At 35.3% G+C, this 14,080-nt stretch overlaps 1 protein-coding gene and 1 long non-coding RNA gene across 3 annotated transcripts; both read left to right on the top strand.

Annotated features, from left to right (window-relative positions):
- Positions 1-249: 249 nt before the first annotated feature.
- On the top strand, positions 250-4,090 carry LOC131152618 (protein TIFY 6B-like). 2 transcript variants are annotated; one of them, XM_058104369.1, is made up of 7 exons: positions 250-637; positions 1,315-1,487; positions 1,878-2,059; positions 2,177-2,267; positions 2,390-2,726; positions 3,017-3,074; positions 3,689-4,090. In XM_058104369.1, exons 1-7 carry the CDS (start codon positions 553-555, stop codon positions 3,831-3,833), a joined length of 1,071 nt encoding a protein of 356 aa, XP_057960352.1. In that variant the 5' UTR covers positions 250-552; the 3' UTR covers positions 3,834-4,090. The 2 variants fall into 2 exon arrangements, with proteins under 2 accessions (XP_057960352.1, XP_057960351.1); XM_058104368.1 differs by having other exon boundaries at positions 264-637; positions 1,767-2,059.
- A 4,740-nt stretch (positions 4,091-8,830) lies between these two features.
- On the top strand, positions 8,831-11,977 carry LOC131152617 (uncharacterized). The gene is made up of 3 exons (XR_009136064.1): positions 8,831-8,903; positions 10,000-10,066; positions 11,874-11,977. It is a non-coding gene; the product is annotated as an uncharacterized LOC131152617 (long non-coding RNA).
- The last annotated feature ends 2,103 nt before the right edge of the window (positions 11,978-14,080 follow it).

Here is a 14,080-nt window from a genome sequence, read left to right as displayed (position 1 = left end):
TATCTAGTAACTCATCCATAATTACTACTTATGCAAAAAAATTATATGTCTAGTAATCCATCCATAATTATTGCTTCTGCTATAGAATAAACTCATAATTAGTTTAATTCATTTTTGAGTTTTTCGTTGTTTATATTAATTGTTTTAAATAATGATGCGTACAAATTTTTAATTGAGCTATCAAAATAATAATAATAAACAACAAACATAATAAAATTAAATAAAAAAGATTACATGTCCCATACTTTTAAAACTGTTTGCCCAAGATCACCTAAAGCACGAGAAATAAATATAGAAATAGATCGGCCTGTCCATCTCTCTTCCTCCCTCTCTCTCTCTCTCTCTTGCTGCACTTAGAAGCATATCGGCGGATGTGAGGGCTTTCCCCTCTCTCTATCTCTCTCTCTCTCACTCTGCATAAGGGTTCTGCTCTTTCTCTGAGATGATTGGGTTGTAAGGGAAGGCTTTTTGATCTGTGAATCTTAAAAAGAGTTGTGAAATTTCAGCTGGGCTTTGTTTGCTTTTTGTTCTTGGTCTTGTGACATATCTGAAATGGAGAGAGATTTCATGGGTTTGAATTTAAAAGACTCCTTAGTTGTGGTGAAGGAGGAGACAACTGATGGAGGCAAAGACTCCGGTAATTGTCTGTCGTCGATCTTTTGACAGTGCTAGAATAGTTTGCTTTTGTTGTTGTTCTTGCTTGCTTGCTTTTTTTTTTTTTTTCCGTTTGTTGCCGATAGATTATCTTATTTAGGAGTTATTTTAATCCGGTATCATGTAGTTCTGGTTCTGAAATTTTGATTACTACTTTTGCATTCTGCTTTTATTTTCATACTCTGAAATTTTGGTTTAGCTGTTAGTCCTCGGATGCTGACTGAAACCACGATATATGCATGAACGGGGTGGATTTAAAAGTGGATAGGACTAATCCCATTTAATTACTCTTTTGTTTTTTTACAAGATTGGGGAAAAATATTTGTTTAAGCGTACATTAACTGCTCTATACTATTTCTTTTAAGCTTTATAGTAAGTATTGTTTACTAAATCCAGTTCAAGTCAGTGATTCGAGTTCTTAAATTATTTATTATGCAGATAATTTGTCCACGGAAATTTCAAACTGCTTGTTTTTTGCTTTGATTTTTCATTTCATCTCTGTACACTTGAACTTTGAACATCTTTCATAATTTGAGGTCTTCGCATGCTTATTTTGTAGCAAACGAGTTTGTGTGATTCATATTTGAAGTGGATTCTTCTAAACTAGATAAATATGCTAACCTAATGCAGTGTTTGTTGCTTTACTGTTGAAATCTGTAGCATTTATCAAAGATTCAGGGATACAGTGGCCCTTCTCCAACAAGGTCTCTGCGCTTCCTCATTTCATGTCCCTTAAGGCTGCTCAAGAAGACAGGACAAAAAATATTGGATCTGAACGCCTTGCTGCATCTGGATTTGACCCCAGCCACAGACGCCCACCCATTGAAATCCAGGTTTTTTATTTAACCCTTCATGAGAGAGAGAGAGAGAGAGAGAGAGAGAGAGAGAGAGAGAGAGAGATTCCCAGGTACCAGATGGGATTTGTATCATTTCAGTTTTTTGTGTATAAAAAATGAATTCTTCCTTCAAATTTTATAAACTAAATCAAATGAATTTTATTTCGTGGGTGTCCAAAAACGAATTCAATTGATTAGCTGAACTCTTAAATCCTGAAATTTCAGTATTTTTATCTGAAATTTGCATTTAATTTTTCCATTTCTCTCGCTTTCTAGAAAACCTTCAATCAAGATAGGCAAGGCGGCCCCTATTTTTCAATGGCTGCTTATTCTGCACAGGATGATGTGCATTCTGTGCATCGTCCTCATAATGCGAAGCTGTTTCAGGGCTCCAATCAAACAGTTGCATTTTCTGTGAGCAACCCTTTTTTCAAGACTCATTTTGCTACCACGGGTCAGAACTTGGCAGTTGGTGCCGTGAAGCAACAATTACTCGGAGGTATTCCTGTCGCGGGACCACATTCAACTATTCACTCTGTTGGCTCCATTGCCGGGTTTAATGAACAAAGGTAATCCTAACTATCATTTCTGTCATTGACCAAGATCAAAAGACGTCCTGAAACTTATTTAGTTGTAATTTGTAAGCGAATTTCTTGACGGAGAAACAAGATTGATTTATTTATTAGGAACAACTTTAAGGCTGGTGGGTCTCCTGCTCAATTGACAATCTTTTATGCGGGTGAGGTGAATGTTTATGATGATATCCCTCCTGAGAAGGTTTATTTTCTCTCTCTTTTTTGGTTTCATTTTATAACTTGATCTGTAGATGAGCATAGAAGCAGCCTTTTTGCCCTGTTTTATTTTTCCTTTTGTGTTTATGCTGGGTCTATTTGATCCAGGCTCAAGCTATTATGTTATTGGCCCGCAATGGATCTTCCGTGACTTCCAACATGATGCATTCGAAAGCTCAGGGTCAGGCGCCTACTGCAAAGATAGCAGCTGGTGATGGTGTTCTTGTGAACCAATCCGTAAATACGCCGCCTTGCTCTGCTCTCTCAAGCCCCATTTCAGTTTCTTCTAATCCTGGCCCTCAGTCTGGTAGTGGATCTACTAGCAGTGATGAATTGATGGCAGCTAAATCCACTGGAGTTTCAACCCCTCCAGTTAGCAAGCTGGAACCTCCAAATATTGTCAGTTCTGTGGCACCTGTTGCTACCACAACCATGATGCCTTCAGGTATGACATTATTTTGTTGGCTATGCAACCCTTTTATAGCTATACATGATCTGATTAATCAAGGTTATTCATGAATATTGTGAATAGTTTGAACAACTTCTGAAAATTCCTAAAATTCCTTAATAATAATGTAGGCTTATATGCTCTAGGCGCACTTACTATTCTCCAGATACATATTCTCTTTCATTTGCCAATTAGTATGCCTTTCTTTCCATTGGCAATAGGACTACTGATCAGTCTGCTATAAACACCGTTTGAGATTAACATTCAAACTTTTTCTCTTTCTGCAGCTGTCCCACAGGCTCGCAAAGCATCCTTGGCCCGATTTTTAGAGAAGCGGAGGGAAAGGTAATAAAGTTGTTGATTTCATAGATTTGTTTAAAAAACTGGAGGACCATAAAAAATTTAGGAGGGCATTAAGGATGAGTTTGGAAGCACGGATTTTGGGGCTTAGATTTAGATTTATGTGAATTTCAATGAAGCACCATACAATTTTGTATAGTTTCTTGTTCAAATCCTTGAAAATTTAAATCCAAGGTCCGAACACCAAACCATCAAACACAGTTTTTTTAAAAGGATCGAAGAGTCAATGATTCCTTAGCTTAACTTTCCAATCTATGCTGCCAGGTTAGTAATACTTATCAATATGAAAGTACTGCCTTCAAATGATAATAAAGGCTCTAGTCAAATTTTAAAGGGTTCCGTAGTTGATTCGGACTTTCGTGCTGAAAATTGCCCTTCAGGTTTTTCTGTTTTCTGCCTAACCAACTTGACGTCTGCGCAATATCCTAGGAAATAAATTATTAATTGGGATGAATCTATAATTTTTTATAGATGACAAAATTTCCATTTATCTTCCAGGGATGGCTCTCCCAGATTTCAGTTTCATTTAAAACGCTGAAACATGTGATAATAATATTGTACAAGTATTTGAGTACTCATGGCCTTTTCTTATCATGCAGGGTGATGAGCACATCACCTTACAGCCTTGGCAAGAAATCTCCAGAATGTGCCATGCCCGGATCCAACGGCATGAGTGCTTCTGCAGCTTCTGGTGCTGCCGCTGTTTCTGTTTCAGCTGGAAATAAAGGTGGTCATGACATATGAGGCCTAATTAGGACAATGTGATTTATGCAAATTGATGTTGTAACTCAATAGATGTAAGCAAATGTTCTTCATTTCTCCTGCTCTGATCTGTTATGCTGACTTGGTTGTCCTTAAATCTCTGTTATATATTGTCAAAGGAATTTGCTTGCTTTCTTTCTTTCTATTGGAAACTTTGGATTCTTCCAAACACTTATTTTTGTAACTATTAAACTTATTCTGTGCTAGTAAATGAACGGGTAAGCTTGTATTCATTGTCATGGACCTTGTTTGGCTTTATGTGGTGCCAAAAATTGGTAGTGGAAGAATGGTAGTGATCAGTGTCTTACAATGCTTGCAACTTCATCAAATCAAATCGTTTGGTATCTTGTTTATTTGTTCATTTATTTTCTTGCATAGATAGCGAGTGCAACATGTTCACACTTTTTTAATGTGTGGGTTTATACTAATTATAAGTTTTTGATTTTGTAGAAATGGTGTAGATGATGGTTTAAAAGAGAATGATAGATTGTACAAATACTGCATCCTAGTAGCTTAGGTCACTTTATACGCGAATGTGGTAGAATGTGTAAGAGCCTTATCCTAATTGAAGCTCATGATAGAAAGGACTTCAATGAATGTTAGTTTAGATGAAATGATACGAATTGAGATTAAGTCTTACCCTAATTAGATCCATGATGAGAAGAGGTTTTAATTAAGATATAACATTAACTCTATAAAAGCTAGGTCCATTCCCTTTTGTATTTAATTCCATAAAAAGCATAAAAAAGTTAGCTTCATTGATAAGCCATCATGGTAGAGAGGAAGCAAAAGCTCTAGCTATTGTTTTTTGGTCTTTTCAATCGAAGGATTCGGGTCCTCGTTCAATCCATGGTGTATGTTGTTTGTAAATGATATTGTATTAATTGATAAAACTAGGGATATAGTAGAGACCGAGTTAGAATTATGGAGAGAGGTTTTGAAATCTAGAGGCTTTAGGATAGGTAGAAATAAGACAGAATATATGAAATGTAATTTTAGTAGTGATAGGAGAAATATTGGAGACAAAGTTAAACTTGATGATGAAGAAATAAATAACTCATAACTTTCGATACTTTGGATCTATTATGCAAGCTAAAGGAGAAATTGAAAATGATGTAGTGCATAGAGTTAAAGCAGGTTGGGTAAAATGGAGAAGTGCTTCAAGTGTGTTCTGTGATCATAGAATACCCTTAAAATTGAAAGGGAAGTTTTATAAGATAACTATAAGACTAGCTATGCTTTATAGATCTGAATGTTGGGCGACAAAGAAACATAATATACAAAAAGTAAAAGTTGTCGAAATGAGAATGCTTTATGTTTAGATGGATGAGTGGTATAACAATGAAAGATAAATTAAGGAATGAGCATACTTGTAGTAAGTTAAGTGTAGCTCCTATACAGGATAAGATAAGGGAGGGACAACTCAGATGCTATGGACACTTGCAACATAGGTCACATAGTGCACTAGTGAGGGAGAGTGAGTTAGTTACTATGGGGGACAGTAGAAGGGGTTGGGTAGACCTAAAATAATTTGGGAGAAAATAGTGAGTAAGAATTTAATATTCCTGAATCTGTCAAAAGAAATGGTTCATGATTGCATAAATTGACGAAAAATGATTCATATAACTGACCCCATCTAGTGGGACTTGAGGCTTAATTTTGTTATTGTTGTATTACTACACGTGGCATTAGAGCTAGATTCGCTAGAAATTGGAACTACAATTTTCATGGAATAAATTCTATATTTAAATATAACAAATTAGGGATTTTCTTGAATAGAAAATTATTTTGTTGCCAATAACCCATATTGGCACCTTGTTGGCCGTGAATGATTAGGTGGTGTTATTCCTTTTTAGAGATGAACAAATCCTCATGTGGTTCCTGTTGTATATCTAGAAACCCTAATTTATAATGCTCTTCTTATATTCTAATTTCTAGAAAGCATAAATTCAAATTAATATTACATTGTAATATCAGAGCTAGAATTGTTAAAATTAGAAGCAAAATTTTAATGGAATATATTATAAATATAAATATAAAATAAATTGAAATTTCTTGAATCACCCAATTGTTTTGTTGCTGACAACCCATCATCAGCGGCTTATTGGTTGTGGATGGTAAAAGAGGTTTTATTTCTTCCTAGAGATAAACTCATCCACCCACCCCATGGGGTGAAATTTTACTTGTTTCTCCCTCTTCCCTAATTTGTATGATATCATAATAATTATTTTTATGCAATTAATATATTTTGAAAATCTTTGAGGAAAAATTTTAAGGTGTACAATGTTAGCCTAACAAAACTTAATCTCGTTTTGATGATAACAAATTCAGGTTACTTAGTGTGTTTTTAAGTTAAGTTTTAGGAATCAAGTATCTTACAAGGTAACGTGATTGAAGAGATTGAATGAAGTTTAGAATTAAAGTTACAAGTGACGAGGGATATGAAGCATATTGAAGAATTGATTAAAGTTTGGACAAACTATTGAAGCTATTTGACATGAAGACTTAGGAATTCTTTTTTTTTTGTTTGTGGCTCTTATACTTTGGTTTTCTTAAGCAAAGAAGGAAGAAAGAAAAATATGAATGGGCAACACAGCAGACGATTGTTGATGAAAACCTTGTATTCGTGGACGAGAAGATAGCAAAGACTCGTTGACGAAGATTCTGTGATTGTTGACAAGAAATACCGAGAGTAAGAAAATCTTAGAACTCTGGACTCGTCGACGAAAGCCTATTATTGTCAACGAATGGTCTTCTTGGCTTCGTCGACGAATCTCCTGTTCTCATCGATGACAAGTTCTGGGTTGCGAGCAATTTTTAAAATTTTTGAATTTGAACATTGGGTGGTTGGGTAAATGGAGGGAAACCTCTAAGAGACTCTTTTATATGTCATTTTGGGCATGTATTGTGTGAGAGAGTGATCATTTGATAAGTGTATTGCATACATTGTGATTTCTATAGTGAAATTTGTGTGTCATTGCTTCCGTGGATGTAGGCATTGCCGAATCAAGTAAATCATGTTATTTTTGTTTTGGTTGTGTTTATTCGACTGTGCATCTTAATTATTCAATCCATATTACAATAAATTGGTATCAGAGCGATTGTTGTTATGACATTAGGATCGTCTTCTGTAAGATTTGACATCGTCAACTTTCATGGAATTGGGAATTTTGGTTTATGGCAGAGGAGAGTGAAGGACATTCTTGTGCAATAAGAGATGGTCAAGGCTCTACTTGATACTCAACCGGGAGGAATGGATGAGGCAACATGGGTAGATTTGAAAGCAAAGGCCGCATCTACAATACGCTTGTATTTGGCCGACAAAGTTCTCTATCGGGTGATGGAGGAGGATTTTTTAGTGGCAATCTGACGAAAGTTAGAAAACCGGTACATGTCTAAATCCCTTAATAACAAACTTTTTCTTAAGTAGCATTTATATTGGCTTAAGATGATTGAAGGATCAAATCTGAATCAACACATTAATGCTTTCAATCAAATTATTGGTGATTTGATGAGAGTTGATGTTAAGTTTGATGAAAATGACAAAGCTTTGATGTTTTTAAACTCTTTGCCCTCAACTCTTGCCTATGAAAATCTTGTGACCACTCTTATGTGGGGAAAATAAACTCTTGATCTAGAAGAGGTAACAAGTGTTTTGCTAAATTTTCATCAAAGATTGAAAATATGTGATGAAGGAGAAGGGCTTGTGGTAAAGGGTAATAACGAGCGAGGCAAGGGAAAATCCAAACATGGATCAAGTCAGAAATTTCGAAATCAATCCAAGAAGAAGAAAGAAATCCGGTGTTATAAATGCGATAAAAAGGGGCATGTGAAATCAGATAAAAAGTGCTTGATGAAGTACATTAAAATCTTGGACTCGAAGAGAGAAGATCTAATAAAGCTAAAGTGTATTGAAGAAAGAAGTCAAGATAAATTCAAAGAATGGAAGTAAAAGCATGAAAACTTGGTATTTAGAATGTATAAGTTTTAAGAAGTCTCATGTAAGTACTTCATAAATTTCAATATAAATTGTTGAAGCTCTTACGAACCATTATTGACTTAGAGACTTGTTTTTGAAAACCCTAGAAAATATGTTAAAGTCTCATTTAAGTTTTTCCAAGATTAAAGATTAAAGTGATAAAAATCAAAGTTTTTAGAAAATTGTAAGATCAAGCGACTGACTTGACACCATTAATGTAACGACCCAAATTTAAAATGAAATTTAAATAATAAGGAAAGGGAAATGAAAACCGGGAACAGAAGGAGGCCGTAGACTTCGTCGACGACATTGCATTTTGGAAGAGAAAAACAAAAAGGGGGAGTTTCAGGGCTTCGTCAACGAATCCCTTGTATTCGTCGACGAAGGCTTAAGAGAATTTGTCGACAAGCACAGGGTTTCGTCGACGAGAAAATACCGAGAGAGGTTCTGAGGCAGCCTGAATTTCGTTGACGAATACAAGGTCTCGTCAACGAAATTTGTGAAGGACTTGTCAACGAAGGTCGGGCTCGTCGACGAAATCCTGTTTTATAAGAATGAAAAATCCGGGAGAAATATCATTTTTTTACGAAGCTTCTCTCTCTCCTCTCTCTCTCTACGGTTCTCTCTCCCTTCTCTCTACGTTTCCGGCCCCACCATTTGTCAAATTAACGATCCGAAGTCACCACGACGCTCTTGGCGTAGTTCTCTCCAAATCTACTGGAGCGGATCGTGGGAGAAAGCTAGTTGGAAATCATCCCAGAGTTGAGGTAAGACTTTTTAAGCTATACTTGGTCTTGCACTAGTCATAAAAAATATTGTGCGCATGAAAATGTTGAAGTTTAATACAAGGGGTTTTCAGTTTCGGAGTATTGGTCAGGGAACCTCTCAGGTGTTAGACTTGAATGCTTTTGGGTGAAAACTTTCTACCCAATATTTGGGTTTTTGGCAGTTGAGGAAAATATTGTATGCTTCGAAATACTGAACTTTAATTTTGGAATTTTTTATTTTCAGGGTGTTGAGTTAGGAACCCTGCGGGTGCGGGGCTGTTTTATTAAGGGCTTTCCAGGAATCAGGTAAGGGGATAAACTAAGCTAGTATTGTTTTGGAAAATGCTTATATATATCATTTGATTTACGAAAAATGTATATGTTTATATATATATGTTTTATATTTGCAAAATACTGTGAAAAATGATCGTATGTTGAATATGTGGAAAATCTACTGTGTGGCATGAGTAAAAATGTTGTGAAATGTTGTTTTATGGGAATGTGGATGATATGAATTTTTATGATGGAAAACTGGCATACGGGCCGAGATGTTTATATATATATATGTGGATATATTTGCCGGCATACGGGCCGTGCTATGTGATTTGCCGGCGTACGGGCTAAGCTATGTGATTTGCTAGTGTATGGGCTGGGCTATGTGATTTGCAGGCGTACGGGCCGAGCTATGTGACTTGCCGGCGTACGGGCCGTGTTATGTTAAAATGTGTAATACTGGTGTACGGGCCGATGATTTTCATGATACACGTATATATGTGAAATGATATGATTGATGTGAAAATAAATGATATGAGATATTTATATATCACGATTTTAGTATATGTATATGATATCAGAACCTGGTTGGCTTGGTCTAGGCTAACACTTGCACGGTACCGTTGCTATGTGTCCATGGTCCTCGTGATCATGATATCTGTGTTAACGCCGCTGTACGGAGTGGTGTGAGATTAGATGGTCGATGTGGTTATGTTGGAGAAGTGTGCTATTATTGCCCCTGGTGTACGGACCAGTCTGGGTAGACCCATCGGACCTACAGACTAGACTATCGACTTGGCAGTGGTCGGCCAACCATTGTCAGGTCCCGCCTTCGGGCCACACAACCCAGTCATGTGGGGGTAATACATGACAACAGTAGCTAACCTACCAGGATTGTTTTATATTATTATTATTATTATGATATGAGTTGAGATATGTTATGAAAATGCAATATGTTCTGCCATGTTGATATATATATATATATGTTTTCCCAGATTTGATGAAACAGTACTAAATGTGTTATATATGATATATGTTGAACACGAATTACTCATGTTGCCACACACTAGTATTAGTTTATTTCCCTTACTGAGAGGCGTCTCACCCCTAAATCTTATACATTTTTCAGGAGCCCCGAATAGGAGAGCGGGAAAAGCCCCGCAGAATTAGTGTTGTTTATCTGCCCTCTGCGAAGGGTAAGTTTTTGGTAGGGACAGTTAGGTTTTTGTGGGAATTGTCCCTAGATTCCATTTTTGGGATGTATATATACTGAGAGTTAGTGTTTATAGTACTCTGGTATGTATTGGGTACATTATGATGAGACGTATATAATTTTATACTTTCTGCTGCATAGGCTTCTGCTATATGTTTTGTTATATCCCTGGTACCCACGGGTCCAGGTGGATGGTGACCTGCTAAGCTAGATTGTGGGATATGTAGTATTGATTTTATGGTGTTGATAATAAAAAAAAAAAATATGTGAAAAATGAGTAGGTCTTGACAATTAGGCAACTAACATATTTATGCTGAATAAAGTGAACACAAAAAACAAGATCAGGCGACTGACATTTTTATGTTGTTAAAATTTGAATAGACAAAATAAAGACATGTGACTGACCTCATAAGCTTAAGCGACGGACCCCATTTTGTGTTTGAAAACTTGCTGAATTATAAAGGATTGGGCGACAGATCCTATGAGTCACAGTCGACTGACCTTCGTATTTTCAAATTTAAAATAGCGAGGGAAAATTTCCAAATTTGATTACTTAGCCCCCAAATTTTATGAAAACTTGGGAAACACTCTAAGAAACTTGGGGAATGTTAGCTTTATTGTAATCCCAAGAGGGGGGTGAATTGGTATTTTAAAAATTAATTCCCTAGGTCAAGAAACTAGTAGCAGTATTATACAAACCTAAGGTCAATCTAGTACAGATAAAATAAATCAATGTATATTCAGTGGAAATTAAACTGCACAAGTCATCTAATTAAGCATACACAATAAAGAAGTATGGAGAGATGACACCAGATATGTTATCGAGGTTCGGAAAACTACCTACGTCCCTCACCTGATATCAAGTTTGATTTACCGAACTTGACCATTCAGTAGCCCGAGGCAATTTTGAACATGAAAGTTCGAGCTGCCGAGTTGGTGAAAAGATAAGCGTGTGAGTTCGGTTGACCGAGGACAGTGAAGTCCTTTTTTGGTCGCCCGAAGTCAGGTCAACTATTTGACCTTTCAACGGTTCGGTTGACCGAGGTGTTTTGAACACCAAGGTTTAGTAGCCTGAAACCCTATTCTTTTAGTTCTTTAAGTCATGTTTTGATTCACTTGATTCCCCTGATATTACATGTGATTTTGGGGACGATCTTACATGTAAGTGCAAGGACCTAGGGTCATTCTAAGGTCTTTGAGCTTATTGGTTCCTACATGCATGATATGCATTCATTATTACAGACCTTTCCTATATTACTATTATAGACCCGAAATGAAGATAGTATAAATTACAACAAATGAATCTTCTGGGTCTTTATTCTTCAAGTCTTCATATGCCATCAAATGATCTTACTAATATGAACGTGCACACAAACTTAATAAACATTAAATACTTGATTATTTGTCATAATCAAGTATGACCTATTAGGTCAATAGGGAATACGTAAACTTACTTTTTCTATCTATAAATACATGGTAAACCTAAAGATCAAATACACCTACAAACAACAATCAATCTAAATTCTTTCAACTCTTCAAAGCTATCTTGCTTATATTTTTGCTGAAGTACCTGTTGTGTTCTTGCTTATAAAAGCTCACAGTTCTTTGATCTTTCATTGAAATTTTCAATCTAAAAAAGAACCCCAATGATATTTACTCAAGCTTCATCTTTTTATATTGATTATTGATTGAAGTATATTGGTATTCAACTATACTAATCTGATCTTGTTGAGAGTTATTCTTGTACACAAGTTGTTTCTTATTTCTCGTGTTATTTTTTGACTATTTAGGGTTTTTGAATCGTTGGCTAACAAGAAGAGGTATTCTTGTTAGAGTGGGGTCTCCACCTGATATGGAAAGGTTTTAACTTTTCCTAAAATAAAGTTGGAAAGGAAAATCCTTACAACGATTGCTTGAGGTAAGGACGTAGGCTGCTGGCTGAACTTTGTAAAAATCTGGTGTTGTTCTCCTTCTTCCCTAAATCTCTTTAAATTTTTGCAAACATATTAACTGTGTGGTTGTTTTAAATATTTACTAAAATTTTGTTGGAAGTTGGGATATTATTGAAAACTGATTGGAATCATGGAGTTTGATTGGATTAAATTTTATGTTAAACCTTGAGAGCTGAAATTGTTGAATATACAACTGATTTAAATCTTGTGTGATTATCTCATCTATTTTTACAAGACACTTCAGATTGATTTATTGGAACTATTCATTAAAGTTATCATTGTTCATTGTTGAAAATAAAAATTAATTCTGAAGTTCTTATACATTGAAGTACTGAAAATTGAATTGGTAACATCATATTAACATTACAAAAATTATTAATTGATATAATTAAGGTGGTTGATAAGAGTTGGGTTGTTGGTTGAAAAAGTGTAATTGTAATAAACTTAATTTTAAAAGGGTTGTATTAAAGTAAAGTTTCAAAGAAAATTTTATAAACCCATTTCACCCCCCCTCTTGGGAGTATACCTAGATTCTCACATTAATTTTAAAAATATGCTCATTTTTATTTTCCAGGCGGTAAAATTTTCATCGCAAAATACTAGAGGCCAAAAATAAAATAATCCCTCACGAAATGAGGATACACCAAATTGAGCCTTTGCAATCTTTAACACAAGCGGTTAAACTATTTGCAATAAGGCTGTAATACCAATTGATGTGAATGTTGTATTCCCAAGAGGGAGGGGGTGAATTGGGTATTTAAAAAATATTCATAGGTCAGGTGTGTATTATTTTGAAATCCACAATTAGTATAACGCAACCTAGGGTCTTTCTAACCAATCTCAGTTCCCACAAATATTTAGGTATGCAAATATTTAAGACAAAGAAAACATTCCCAATAGTTTGAGAAAATGCATACAAGTACAGAAAGTAAAGCGTATAGGGAAAGAGAAATTGAACACGATATTTTTATCGAGGTTCAGCTAATCCAGCCTACGTCCCCACCTCAAGCTAACTAACAAAAGGATTCCACTATTTGCTCACTTAACCGAGCAGAGCGAGGCCATTTACACTACTCATCACGAGGTGGAGTCTCCTCGGCTCAACTCACCAAGCTGAGCCAAACTAATTTCTCCTTATAAGGCGGAGTCTCCTGAGTTCACTTACCGGGTAGAACTAAACCAATTCTCCTTATGAGGCAGTGTCTCCTCGGCTCACCTAACTGGACTAAAACCAAATTGGTACACCTTATAGGACGGTGTATTCCTCCTCAGGCCACACCTAGAATACAAAGATAATAATTTTTTGTACAAATAAAAATTTTTTTACAAAAGCATAGATGTACAATATGAAGGATCAATGCACTCTCATATGATATGTGTTTTAAGCTCAGTAGAGAATGTGTATTTTTATCAAGATGATTTTTCCAATCTTTAAATGTAATGTATATGATGAGTGCTTTAAAGATTTTAAACCTAAATAAATTTCTCCAAAAAATATTTTTCAATAAAAACGTAAGAGAACCTAGGGTTTTACTTTTGAATGATTTTCTAAAAATCAAAATTTGAGAAACATTTCAAGTAAAGATATGTATATGAAAGTATGCTCAAGGTTCTCTTGACTCACCCAAAGATTTTCTCCAAAAATATATTTCAAAAATGAATATGAGAGATGCTTAGGGTTTTTGCTCAAAATAGATTTTGTAATAAAGAACAAGTGAGCTTTTGAATCTTGCAATGGATGTGCAAAGATTCACAAGTTATAACAAGTTTCCCCAAAGATATTTATCAAGAATATATATGGAAGAAACTTTAAACTTACTCTCTAAAAATAATTTTCAAAACAAAAGCTTAAGAGAAAGTAAGTGCTTTTGATGATAAATAAAAATGCCCAATGCTCTCCTTCAAAAAGATTTTTCAAAGGAATGAGAGAGAGAGAGAGAGAGAGAGAGAGTAAAATCAAGCACAAAAATTTTGGAGGATTTTCAATCTGAGCATTAATTAAAAAAATGTGTAATGAAATGAGTATTTATAGATTTTCTAAAAAT

The sequence above is a fragment of the Malania oleifera genome, chromosome 4 (genome assembly GCF_029873635.1).
Source record: "Malania oleifera isolate guangnan ecotype guangnan chromosome 4, ASM2987363v1, whole genome shotgun sequence".
Taxonomy (NCBI): Eukaryota; Viridiplantae; Streptophyta; class Magnoliopsida; order Santalales; family Ximeniaceae; genus Malania; species Malania oleifera.
This window is presented reverse-complemented; position numbering and strand designations above follow the sequence as displayed.

Excerpts from the sequence above, each read along its gene's own strand:
- LOC131152618 (XM_058104368.1), top strand. The coding sequence starts at position 553 with ATGGAGAGAGATTTCATGGGTTTGAATTTAAAAGACTCCTTAGTTGTG. Across the intron at positions 2,060-2,176 it reads GCCGGGTTTAATGAACAAAG|GAACAACTTTAAGGCTGGTG; the intron begins GTAATCCTAACT and ends TTTATTTATTAG. Across the intron at positions 3,075-3,688 it reads TTAGAGAAGCGGAGGGAAAG|GGTGATGAGCACATCACCTT; the intron begins GTAATAAAGTTG and ends CTTATCATGCAG.